At 47.6% G+C, this 13405-nt stretch overlaps 1 protein-coding gene across 1 annotated transcript; it reads right to left on the bottom strand.

Moving 5' to 3' along the window:
- Nucleotides 1-914: 914 nt before the first annotated feature.
- LEPROT lies at nucleotides 915-10173 on the bottom strand. Its single transcript, XM_044676907.1, has 3 exons — nucleotides 10019-10173; nucleotides 6929-7115; nucleotides 915-3097 (listed from the first exon to the last, which is right to left on the bottom strand). Exons 1-3 carry the CDS (start codon nucleotides 10153-10155, stop codon nucleotides 2990-2992), a joined length of 432 nt encoding a protein of 143 aa, XP_044532842.1. The 5' UTR covers nucleotides 10156-10173; the 3' UTR covers nucleotides 915-2989.
- Between the last annotated feature and the right edge of the window lie 3232 nt (nucleotides 10174-13405).

A 13405-nucleotide genomic window follows, 5' to 3' on the forward strand; every position in this document is an offset into this window, starting at 1 on the left:
ATAAATACTGTATAAAATGTCAGCATCAAAGCATTACACTGAACTGCCCTGAGGACAACAAAGGCATCCCTGCCATAGGACATTTGGATATATAAATCTCAAAAGACTGTGTCCATCATTCTATTGGAGAACATCCCAGTGCCACAAATCCACCCTTTTCAGAAGGAGATGGATGACATTCCAGCACGGTCAGCCTCAAACCAGCCCATCCTCGTAGTGCGCTTTATAATATATTTTCTTCTTTTTTTTTTAAAGATAAAAACCCTTATATTCTGTCTTATAGTTGATCCTAAGTATTAATTCCAAGGCAGAAGAATGGTGAGGGCAAGGCAATTGGGGATAAGTGACTTACTTGACCAGGGTCACACAACTAGAAAGTGTCTGAGGTCATATTTGACCCCAGGACCTCCTGTGTGCAGATCTGGCTCTTTATCCACTAAGCTACTTCATCACAATTTATTTCCCAAATCAAATTCTTCTGATATCAGAATAGAATGTGTGGCTATGATTTTTAAAAAGGCAAATGTTTAACTATTTAATATGACAACATATTAGATATTTAGCTATTTAATATGAGCTCTGTGCTCTAAAACTTTGAAATTTAAGCACACATGGCAAATAAAGTAGGATGTCTCTATCTCTCTCTCTTGTCTCTCTCTCCCTTTCTTTTTCTCTGTCTCTCTCTCCCCCTCTCTCTGTCTCTTGCTAGATTGATCTCTCTCTTTCACACACACACACACACACACACGTGCAAAGCCATCTTCAAAGTTAGCCATAAGAGAAGCATGACTTGCTTCCAGGTTCTGGCATCCTGTCAGAATCTTAGTATGTGTCAGTTTTTTTTTTTTAAATTATGGCCCGTAAGATGGAAACTGGTTCAACGTCGAAGGAAGTCAGTTATCACACAAAGTCAGGACGGTTTTCTGAAATGGTTATATTCAGCTCTGACTGATGTCCTTGTACATAAAAGAGTAAACACGAGGCAGCTGATTAGAGCAAACAGACGGTGTTTTCCAAGCATTGATCAAGGTGTCAGTTGTGCAGACAGTTTTGTTCAGTGACTCAGGCACGTTTGGGAAATGGAGAAGCCCCCTGACTCAGACCTTCCTCAGCCTGTACTCGCTGTTCCACTGGAGATGGGGACAGGGTGGGAAGAGAGAACCAATAGAAGGAAAGGGAATAACCAAAGGAAGAAATGCAGGAAAGAAAGAAAGAGCGAATCCCTGCTCAACTCTGCCCAATGACCCTGCTAATAAGGGAGAACAAAGAGAACCAGCAAGAAGAAAGTGGCCCAGCGAGGAAGAATTGTAATGGGTGAGAATCCCTGCTCAACTCTGCCCAATGACCCTGCTAATAAAGGAGAACAAAGAGAGAGTCGGAAAAGGAAGAATTATAATCCATGAGAATCCCTGCTCAATTCTGCCCAATGACCCTGCTACGAAGGAAGAACAAGAAACAAAAGGAGAGTGAGGACGGAAAGCAAAGAGGGATCCTCCAGTGCTGAGGCTCACCCCACCGTGAGCTGGCTGAGGTCCTGACCAGAGCTGCCACGGCCTGGCTTAGGGCGATCAATGTTCTGAAGTAATAGAGGCCTTAAGAGGTCATGCGGTCTGACACCTTCACTTTACAAAAAAGGAAACTGAGGCACAAGGGAAGGAAATTGACTTGCACATGGTCACGTAAGCACTAAATCACAGAACTGGTATTTAAACCCAGGTCCAAGGACTGAGGGATGGGAAGGAAAAGTCATCTCTTATGGGGAACTTCCTTTACAGAGGAGCGATATGAAAAAACCATCCTAAATCTTAGAAGTGGAAGGGACCACATGAGAAGCACATGGCCCAGTCATCTGCCTTCAAGCTGCTGGGGGGGGGCATTAGCCCCATGTTTACAAAGAAGCCAACTGAGGCCCAAAGATTTTAAAGTCACAAATAGCAGTCAGGACTAGAACTCAGGTCACCTGCTTCCCCGTGCAGCCCTTCTAAATAGCTTTAGGGGGCATCCCGCACCTCTATTTTCATCCCCTGTGGAATTTCCTTCTACTGTTGCAAATCAGAAATTCATCTGCATCTTGTTTTCAAGAGGGTTGCCTGAGGACCTTGAGAAATGAAGTGATTTACTCAGAGCCACACAGTGGGACTCGAACCCGGGTCTCCTTGACCCCACGGCTAGCCCGCAATCCATCACGCTGCACCGTCCCTCTAAGGCAGAGGCGGTCATCCTTCGGGTCACGGACTCCTCTGGCGATCGAGGAAAGCCTCGGAGCTCTCTCCGAATGAAATGAAGCAGAAGACAAAGAAGGATAAAGGAGGGGCGGCCGAGTGGACGGGAGGCCTCATGGAATTCCCAGACGCCCAGAAGTCCGTCCTTGGACGCTGGTGGAGCCAAGTCAAGTCCTCTGCGCTAAAGACCTGCCACCTCCGTCCCTCGCAGCTCCACGGGGCAGCAGACCGTAGCGATTCCATTGCTCTCGATGCAGCAGACACTAAGCACCTACTACGTGGGGAGGGGCCCGCGCGAGGGGATGGGGACGCCAATGGCTCCCCGCCACCGCCTTGGGATGGCGCTAGGGAGCGGCTGTGACTGTCTGTGGCTCCCGGCCGTCTGCCTACCCAGCGGACGACCTCCCGAGGCCCTCGTGCCCAGCGCTGGGGCCCTGCCCGGCAACGATCACCAAGCCGTCTCCAAGAATGTTTACCAACTCGCAGACACACAAAAAGAGCGGAAAACGAGTTAAAATGAAAGGGAGTCTGTCGGCTACTCTAACTCATAGACAGGAACGCGGAGAAAGAACTAGCGATAGCTCTATTATTGCTCAGAGTGGCTGGGCCCCCCCAAGGGACTGTGTGAGAGAAATACAAAAAAGGCATATTAAAACGTGAAAGGGAGACACGGCGTCGCCCCACACGCTTCTACCGAGAGCAACTCGTGGCGCGGGAGCGATCCAGAGCGGAGTCCAACGTGGCAGCCCTCGCCAGGCCCACCACGGCTACCAGCTGAAGTCATCTCCTCTCCCGAAAGCCAGGAAGAAGCCTTGAATGGTGATAAAAATGACCGCGTTGCCCGCTAACACCAGGCCGCAGGCTCCCCACTTGATCTGAAAAGCAAGAGAAGAAAGACCATGACGTCAGCCTGGAGGGCCGCCATTTGCAAAACCTCCGTGCTATTAACTCATTGGGGCGCCAACCAAATACTGCAGGCAGATGCTAACGGGCTTAACAAGGCAACAGGCTGAGCTGTGGAGCTCTGAGACTGATGACAGCTGGAAGGGCTGCTCGCCAAGCCTGGTCCTGGCCGCCATGTTTTCCCCCATTTCTCCAATCTGCTCTTCCCCCCAATGGAAACAACCATAAGAAAATAATCAATGAGGCCCGTCACCACCAGCCGGTGTCCTCAGAACTCTGAATCAGACCGGGAGATTGGCTTTGGGAGAAAACAACGTCAGTCATAATCCCTTGTGACACACGCAGGCAGACCGGTTTCTGGAGCCTTAGTCCAGCACGATAAATAGCAGTTCTGCCTGAACCGGAGACCCACGCAGGGATGAGGGAGCCCTCTAGCGGACAGCAGGCGCCTTAGCTGCTGGAGCAGGACTCGGCTTGGTGTCATGCCAGCCTTGGCAGTTAAGCTGCACTGGTGAAGACTGGAGATCCCTCCTCCGAATCCTGTTTTTAAATCCATAAAATAAAATACAGAGGATCGCAGCGAAAAGGGATTCGGTGCAAATAGAGTTATTAATTTTTTTAATTCATGCCTACCAAGGGAAGCTCCCTGCATTAGAGAAATAGAATATTTGGCTCAGACGCAACCAAGACAGGATAAGAGAGTGATGGATTTAGAGAAAGCCTTCAATAAGTATATATTAAGCATCTGCTGGGTGCCAGGAACTATTCTAGGTGCTGGATATATAAGGGAAAAATAAAACACAAACTAATCCCTGTCCTCGAGGAATTTAAATTTTATAAATTTCCTCCCCATTTTACAGATAAGAAAAACTGATCTTCAGAAGTGTCATGATTTTCCCAAGGCTACACAGAAAGTAACTGGCAGAACTGGGATTTGAATTCAGATCCTCTTGGCACAGGCATTGTAACCCCAGAAACTCAAGCAAACTATTATCAGGGAAATTCCTTTGCTCCCTTATACCCTTGGTGACTCCCAGCCCCAAACATCTGACCTAGAGGATTGCCCTCCTTGGATTGTCCCATTGATTAGAGATGGACAAAGAGACCCGCCTCATTCATCTGTCCTCCAATCAGGAGAACCTCCCCCACCCCTAGCTTTAGTGCTTTCCCTGCTAGAGTCAAGTCTTCACTGTTGCAGAGTATAAAAACCCCAGAATTGATGTCCTGGGGGAGGGGAACAGCTTTCAGTGTTTGTTCCTCTAGATCATGCTAAAGAGCACAAAACATCATGCAGTGTTCTTTGTAAGAAAGGGGAAAGGGGAAACCCTTAAAGAGATATGTAAGATAATAGAGGAAAAACTTGATGGAGAACTGCTTTATGTCCAAACAAATTTCTCCTCACTTAAGTGAAATAGTGAAGTCAGAGGTGACTAAAAGGCCAGAATGAGGAGGCTGAGTAACAGACTAGAGGGAACGTGCTCGCCCCCTTCCACCTCCAACTCGGGGATTCAGTGTTCTGGGTTTCGATGTTGATGGATCTCTAATAGAATGTGTTAACTTAGAAAAAACACAGAACTATGAAATGGTCATAAAGCCACTCTTTAATCGAGGGAAAGGGGGAGCAGGGCTGATTAGGCCTCTTATGCAGAGCTGCTCTGCTCCCTGACCCCCTGGGAGTGACACCGTGCTAGGTGACCACTCCAAGGAACAAAGGAAATTGGGGGACTTCTATACCATTTGGGAAGGTCCAGGGGCTGGGAGAGATGACTGACATTATACTGGTAAGGATGGGATTTACAATCCAGCTTGGGAAAGGAATCCTAGCCACAGGCTGGGGTGTCAGGGAAGGGGCTGCTTACACAAAGGATACTAAAGGCTGGTTCCTGCCCAGGTGAGTCTTCCAGGAAAAGGGTCTCTGATAAGAAGGGGAGGACCACCCAAAACAAAAGGGTCTTTAGCATTTACCCCAGGGCCCATTATTCAGTCTGCAAAGGCTAGCCTGAGATTCCCTTCAGGGAACAGGAAATAAGCACAAGCTTTGGGGGTCTCCTCTACAAGCTACTTCTAGAACTTGGGGTTCATCAGATCTCACTAAGCCACAAGTTTGGGGTCTGTAGATTCCACTTCAACAAATATGATCCATTCAACCAACCAGTTTACCCCAGTGTAGAGTTCCAGGTATGAACAAATGATGGAAGTGTGAAAAGCTGACTCTACTGAGCAAAGTGCTCAAGCACCCACCAGACTTACAGATATACTTCTTATATTTCTCATGACTGATTTCCGGACCCTGGAATTGAATTAGGATTCATTTTAACCCCTCCCCAGGCCAGCAGTAGTCCAGAGGGCTGGCTAGCTATCTCTATAGTCTCTTTGAAATGTCAAAGGCATTCATTTAGCATTTGTATCAGTTAGGGCCCCAGTGCAGAAGGTCAGAAGGTCTGGGCTGGGCGTTGGCTACTCCATGGTATCTAGTCATTGATTACTGATAAGATGCTGATCTTTGGGTCAGACCACCCATTAGATAGACTTTCTCCCTTCCCCCTTTACTGGCCTGGAAATCCCCCACCCCCAACCCTCAGGATTCTGTTTTAAAAGAAAGTCACTTTCCCTCTGCCAGCCTCCCAGGCTCCACTCCCCAAACAATAGCATGCTGAGAGAATAAATGGGAGAAAGCTCATAAGGCAGTGTGCAACTTCTAGAGCACCACATGAGGACCATCTAGGATTTCCACACTGTGGCACAGTGGAAAGGGGGCTGGATTTGGAGCAGGAGTACTTGAGTTAATGGAGGCTCATCATCTCTGTGACCAAATTAGTCTTGGCCTCCATTTCCTCATCTGTAAAATGAGGGGTTGACCTGGATGACCTCTGTGATCTCTTCCGTTCAAAATCTAAGATCCTGGGGGCCGCTGGGTAGCTCAGTGGATTGAGAGTCAGGCCTAGAGCCGGGAGATCCTAGGTTCAAATCCAGCCTCAGACACTTCCCAGCTGTGTGACCCTGGGCAAGTCACTTGACCCCCATGGCCCACCCTTACCACTCTTCCACCTAGAAGCCAATACACAGAAGTTAAGGGTTTAAAAAAAAAAAAAAAAAGCAAAATCTATGATCGTATGCTCTGTCTACTGCTATTTTTGTACAAGTTCAAGGAGGAAGTAACAGGTTATGACTGAGGACTATGAGAGAAGAAAGGTCAAGATGTGAGGGCATTCTGGGAGTGTCTCAGAGAGATCAACTATAAATAAAGGCTACAGGATAAAATATGGATGGATGGATGGATGGATGGATGGATGGATGGATGGATGGATGGATGGATGGGTGGATGAGTGGATGGATGGATGGATGGATGGATGGATGGATGGATGGATGGATGGATAGATGGATGGATGGGTGGATGGAGAGATACAGATGGATGGAGAGATGGATGGATATAGAGAGGCTAGTGGCTGGCTGGCTATAGATAGAAGGAGGTACATGGATAAATAGGCAGAAAGACAAATCGAAGGATCTGACCTGGCCCTAAGAATTAAAGCTAAAATCCAAATGGGAGGAATTGAAAATGAAGTTTGTGGATGGCCCCAGTTAGACCTACAGCTGGAAGAGGTTCCCAAAGCCATTGGGTCCAACCTCCTCATTTTATAGATGAAGAAACTGAGGCCCCCAAATGGAAAGTGAATTGCTTGAGGTGACACAAGTCTAAAAGGCAGGATATTCTACCAGGGCCCCTTCCACCAAGCTCCGAGGCACAGGCTGGGCCATGCCCTCACACACAGCCAGATAACTAGACCCCAGGGATCTCTTACCACAGAAACTCTTGCAAGGATGACAGGAAGTCCAAAAGCGGACACGACGATCCCCGTGGTGAAGAAGTAGGCCAGTTCCTGGCAGGCACTGCTTGAGGCATCTGAGTCTTCTGTGACTCTCTTGGCAATGAAGTGAGGGATGGGGGAGATCACGTGAAACAGCAGCACAAACAGAGGCCAGTACACTCTGCCCAGGAGAGGAAGAGGAGAACAACGAAAAGTCAAAAGTGTCACGAGAAAACCAGCGGCATCCCAAATCCTCAGCACATCTCGGGTGGAAGAAGAGATCTTGCGGGATAAAATGTCGTAGAGGGAAACAGGTCAATGGAAGGAGCCCTACATTTGGGTTCTGGCCAGCTGAGGTCAAATCCCAGATCTGAAATTAACCAGCCATTTGATAATGGTCATCACGCCCCGCCACCCGCCAAGACCCACAGCACCACGAAGAAATGACTGGATTTGGACTTCAGAAAGCCTCTGTTTCTCTCTGGCCTCTTCCTACTTGTGTGACCCTGCGACCACTATTTAACCTTTGTCTCCCTCAAGTTTCCTCATCTAGGAAACGGGGATAATAAGATAATAATCCCTCTCAGGGTTGTTCTGAGGATCAGGGGAGATGGCATGCGTATTTTTTGTTCTTCATATCCAACTCTCTGTGACCCCATTTGGGCTTAGTGGATGGAGTCAGGCCTAGAGACGGGAGGTCCTGGGTTCAAATTTCACCTCACCCTGGACAAGTCATTCAGCCTCCATTGCCCAGTCCTTGTCACTCTTCTGCCTTGGAACTAATACACAGCGTTGACTCAAAGACAGAAAGTAAGTTTAAAAAAAAAAAAAAAACCTGAGAAAATTAGGGAAGACGTCAAGACACGGACACCCGAGATGGAGAGGAGAGAAGAACTCTGGGCACAGGAGATGGTTTATGTGGACGAGGCGGGAGAGCTCTGGGATTAGTAGTTAGGAGTCTGGATTGTCTGGAACAGAGTCCTGAAAGGAAATCCCCCGCTTGGACTCCAAGAACATCCTGCTTCCTCCTCTAGGGAAGGGACTAGCTTTCTTTTCCATATCCCCAGGGCTTAGCCAAGTGCCTGGCACTTAGTAGGCACTTAATGAATGTTTACTGAATAGCATCATAGGACATACGCTGGAAAGGAAGGCTGGAGCTTGACTCTACGCGGCCTTAAAATAGAAGTGGAAGGGTTTGTAGTTTGACCTGTAAGGAATAGGGAGCCACTAATGGTTCTTGAGCACAGGAATAAGATCCTCAGACTTGGGAAGATTATTTGGAAGATCCAGGAACTGGAGCAGGAAGAGGCTGAAGGCAGATTTCCATCAGTGTAAGGAACTCCCATTGAGGAAACTCCCTCCACTTGTGCATTCTCTCTCCCAATGTGGAGCAGCAGCTACCTAAACCTGGCATCCCAGGACACGATATTAGTGACTTGCCCAGGGTCACAGAGCCAATATGTCACAGAGGCAGGCTTTGAACTAAGGGCATGTCAACCTCCAGACTGGCCTAGAGGAGGATTCAGCCCTTTCGCCTCCCGAGCTCCCATCTGGGAATGCGCCGCCGAGTCCCTTCTTACTGTGTCTAAGCTCACTGCGGCCACACAGGCGCCTTCTGCTGAGTACGAAGCACCACCATCACCCAACTTTCCAGTTCAGGCGCCCCCATTAGAGCCGTGCTGCCTGGGCCACTAGAAAGGGTTCCATCTATCCGTCTACACCCCTGAGGTTCCACCCAGCGAGCCAAAACATCAGCCTGAGCTCCCCAACAGGTCTCGTCTCCCCAGAAGAACGGAGGCAGGGGGCTGGAGCGCGTCTGTCTTCAGCAAGTGGCAGAGTGAGATAAAACAGAATAAAGCGTTTTTCATTCGTTCATCTTCCCCCATGAATGAATTCGTGCCTGCAAAGGCAGCTCTCCAGCCCTGATAACCGGCTTCCTTCAAGTATGCCCAAAGCACACCGTCCCGCACAGGCGGGGAATCAGCTGTGGACGGTCTCCCTAGCTTCAGCCGTCCCCGCTTTATTCACTGGGGACCCCCAGAGGCTCAGGGCAAGGGGCTCGGGTCCCTGCCAGCCAGGCACTGTGATGTGGCTCCTTAGGACGAGGACATCATGTAACAGAACGAGCTGTCTCCTCCGGGGACCCCCACCCGTTCACTCTTCCACTGTAGAACAGACAGAACTAAACGTTCTCACCTACAAAGCTGAGAGGACCCGGATGGGTGACGGGACAGCCCCCACCCTGTCTGAGGTCACACGGAGGATGAGCAGGAGCAGCGCGAAGATTTGTGCTTTTATAAACCCTTACCTTGTCTCAGAATTAATACTGTGGGTATTGGTTCTAAGGCACAAGAGCAGAAAGGGATAGGCAGTGGGGAGGTTAAGTGACATGCCCAGGGTCACACAGCTACAAAGTGGCAGAGACTAGATTTGAACTCAGGACTTCCTGTCTCTGGACCTAGCTCTCAATCCACTGAGCTATCTTACCAGAAGTAAGATTTAAAGTCAGATCACATTTCTAGTACTCACAACCTGCTTGACCTCCATCAGGCCTCTTCTTTGGGGTTCCTCACATGAAACCCCATCTCCGGGCTCTGGTCTGCGCCCTAGCTGTCCCCTGCGATGGGAATGGCCTCCCTCCTCCACTCCTCGTCTCGGCTGCCCTCGAGATGCCACTCCAATCCCTGAATCTGCATGATGGACCCCATGTTCGCCCCCTCCCCTCTACGCTGACCCTCCTCCCTCTAATTTGGTCTCTCAGACCCATCGATCTCTGCCATTAGAATGTGAGCCCCGGAGGAAAGAGATGGCTGCACAGTGCCTGGCACACGGTAAGCCCTTCCTAAGTGTTTGTTTGCTGACTGACATCTCTAAACTCCCTTTACAACAGGCAGCGTGAGAAAGAGCAACCTAGACCAGCCCCTGGGGCCCCCTTTGCCTCTAAATCCTAGGATCCTGGGCATGACTGGAACTCACAACCTGGGTCAGTTGAGCTGAGTGGCCCACACCCACTGGTAACCTTGAGGTACCAGACCGGGAAAGGCCAGGAGAAGAGATGAGAAGACGTTCGGGAGGGCGACTTACCCATAACCCTCCAGGGCACATCCCAACATCAGAAAGGTCAGTCCGATGGCGCCACTGAAGGACAAGACAACCAGAGCTGTGGAAGAACATGGGAGCAAAGAGCTGAGTCTCCAAGGCAAAGAAAGAAGGCAGCTCATTACTTCATAACTAATTCTGCTTTGTTATTTAGGATTTTCCAGTCAAAATCATCCTAGTACTCTTTCTCGTAAATGGTTAAGGACTCTGAACTACAACTGGGCAGACTCAGAAGTCTACCCTTTTCTTTTTAAAATTTTTTTATCAATTAATTAATGTAATTAATTAAATTTTATCCATGGTTTCCATGGTTACATGATTCAGATTCTTTCCCTCCCCTTCTTCCTCCCCCTTCCCAGAGCAGACCAGCAATTCCAATTTTTTACACGTGTCACTATTCAAAACCCATTTCCACATCATTCACGTTTGCAATTGAATGATCGTTCTAAGTCAACATCCCCAATCACATCCCCACTGAACCATGGGATCGATCCTATGTTTTCCTTCTGCGTTTCTGCTCCCACAGTTCTTTCTCTGGATGTGGATACATTCTTTCTCCCAAGTCCCTCGACTGCCCTTTTCTCTTAACAGATGAGGAAACTGAGGCCCAAGGAAGTTGTGAATTGTCCCAAGGTCACACACGTCCCGTCTCTTATCTGTGCACTTCCTCATGACCTGCTCCCATGCCTGGAAAACTCTTCTTCCTCCCATCAGCCTCAAAGACAATTAGAGCTTTCAAAAGGGCCTGACCTCCTTCAGGACCAGCTGTACCAATTCCAAAGTCATTGAATGAGAAGACTTCAATGCTTACCAGCTGGGTAATTTGGGGAAAGTGCTCATTCTTTGCCTTCTTTTTTTTTTTTTTAATTTATTTAATTAATCAATTTAGAAGATTTTTCCGTGCTTACATGAATCATGTTCTTTCCCTCCCCTCCACCCACCCCTCTCCGGTAGCCAACGAGCAATTAATTCTGCTACTCCTCATCATCTTATCTGAAAATGGGGATAACATCTCCACTACCTCTCTGACAGTCAGCATGAGGAGAGCATATAAAAACGGGAAATCTACCTATTGGAGACAATTCCTGCAGAGGTCAGACCAGAAGACCCCTGAGGATCTCTCCTACCCCAGGATTCTCTACAACCTTCATATTGCTATGCCTCAATTTCCTTGATTATAAAACGAGGGGCTAGATGGTGCAGTGCAGAGATATTGCATTGGAAATTCTGAAGACCTGAGTTCAAATCCTGCTTCAGTCCATTCAAGACCCTGGTCAGTCACAACTTTTTCCAGTCTGTTTCCTCCTCTGTAAAATGGGAACGTTTGCCCTTCCCTCCCAGGACTGTCATGAGGATCAAATAAGTTATTATTTGTAAAGAATCTTGTGAACTTTAAATGCTAGCTATTATTAGGTCCCAAGATATACTGAATACAGCAGGTGCTTAATGTGTGCTGATCGAATGAGTCAACCTAATAGCCATAACCTAATACAGAGTTCTATAGACTATGTTTTTCTAGGTTTTCCTGTCTTCTCTCTTTTATGATGCTATAATTAGATATGAGACCATTATTTTTGCATCATTTGAAAAGAAGATGTGATATTTACCAAGATGATTTTTTCATTTCATGAACTAAAATTTCTATTCTCTGGTTTTATTCGTGCGTTTCCTTCAATTTACAGCCAACATGATTAAATATTCTGACTTAAGTTTTTTCCTTTTATAGCTTTACAAGACACTGTTAGGAAAGGGGGCTGCAGTTATGGTTTCATGGGTATAAAGAGGTCCCAGATGAGAAAACTCTTTTGATCAAGGCACACAGCACCTGCTCTGTAACATAAGAGTAACAGAGATTTGCTTAGAGCATGAGGCTAAATGATTTGCTCAAGCTCCCATAGCCAATATATATCAAGGGCAAGACCCGAACCCAGGTCTTTCAGGCTCCGAAGCTAGTTCTCTATCTAGTATACCAAATTAATCCCATCTTTTTCGTTTACCCTGACCTCTGGAGATCATCCAGGGCAGTACTATCAAACTCAGAGAGAAAGGATCGCCCACACATAATGATGATCCATGCCAGCCACATACTGAATTAGAAAAGCACATAGTAACATTATCTATGTTTCACTGCATTTTTATTTTGCTAAGAACTTCCGAAATACATTTTAATCTGGTTTGGCCACCAGCCAGCAGTATATCTGACACACCTCTGATGGAAGGCACCTTTGCATGTAACAAATAAGGAATTTAAGACTTTGGAGAGGCTTCCTTAGTAAGGAATCTGAGACCTAAGAAAGACTTCCTTAATGACTTCCCTGCAAGGGTTACATTTGAAAATTCACGTAAACAGACAATGATCTGAGCATGCTCAAGTTATTAGTGACACGAGCGGTAACCAATAAATTGGGTCAATGGTTTATCTCAGTGACCAAAGACCCCACGACCCCAAGGTAGGGTTCACCGGCCTTTCTATAGTTTTGGGAAGTACAAGAGAAGCGAGAACAGGAAGCAAGATGAAAGGCTACAAAGTCTGAAGTATCACAGATGAGAGAAAACATGGCTGGAAGCTTGAGATGCAGGGCTAACAACAAGCCCTCCTTCCATCTTGTTGCTAGGGCAAGCTCATTGGAGGTGTCCACCTGCATGGACACAAGTCCAGACTTTCCTGAAGGACAGCCAGCATTGCAGAGATAACAGACTTCCTGGCAACCATCTGCATCCTGCAAGGCTTGTTAGCAAGACAGCCCAGCCCGTCTCCCTTAATTGGGCAGTAAGATAGAGAGAGACAATTGATTTCTTTACATTTGGGTGGCTTATCTGAAAGCCTAGTTCGGAGGGAAGCTGAACTTCTGAACTGAACTCCGAGGCACAGAAGCTCGCTTAAAGCGGTTTTAGAAAATATCGGGGATGACCCAGAACACTACAGTCAATTACAAAATGGAATCGGGATCTGTTTTTCTCACTAGCATCATATAACTAGTGTGAGAGGCAATTAAGCTGGCCACCTTGTGCTGTAGCCCTTCTTCACCACATAATGCCTCCTAGACTTCAATATGCCCAGCAGCCCTGATTCCATCTGTCTGGAGTCTCTGATAGCTCAGAATCCTTCAACGCTCAAGAGTGCGGGTGGGCAAAACCCAAATCAAACCAAATTACCCCGAGGCTAATATTTGAGGCTCCACCGAACTAGGCTGGCCCTTCGATGGCAGCCATTAGCATGGCCAATGGAGAGCAGTGGATTTAGAGTCAGGCTTGGGTTCCATCTTGCCCATACAGACCAGGAGTTGGCTTAGCCTGGTAAGTCTTACCACAACTTCAATTTCATGACCGTGACAATTGGAAAACTGTATGCCAGGAGGCAGCTGGGTAGCT

This window comes from Gracilinanus agilis, chromosome 4 (genome assembly GCF_016433145.1).
Source record: "Gracilinanus agilis isolate LMUSP501 chromosome 4, AgileGrace, whole genome shotgun sequence".
NCBI lineage: Eukaryota > Metazoa > Chordata > Mammalia > Didelphimorphia > Didelphidae > Gracilinanus > Gracilinanus agilis.

Excerpts from the sequence above, each read along its gene's own strand:
- LEPROT (XM_044676907.1), bottom strand. The coding sequence starts at position 10,155 with ATGAGCTGCCTTCTTTCTTTGCCTTGGAGACTCAGCTCTTTGCTCCCA. Across the intron at positions 7,116-10,018 it reads TGTGCCCTGGAGGGTTATGG|AGTGTACTGGCCTCTGTTTG; the intron begins GTAAGTCGCCCT and ends TCTCCTGGGCAG. Across the intron at positions 3,098-6,928 it reads TCCTTGCAAGAGTTTCTGTG|ATCAAGTGGGGAGCCTGCGG; the intron begins GTAAGAGATCCC and ends CTTGCTTTTCAG.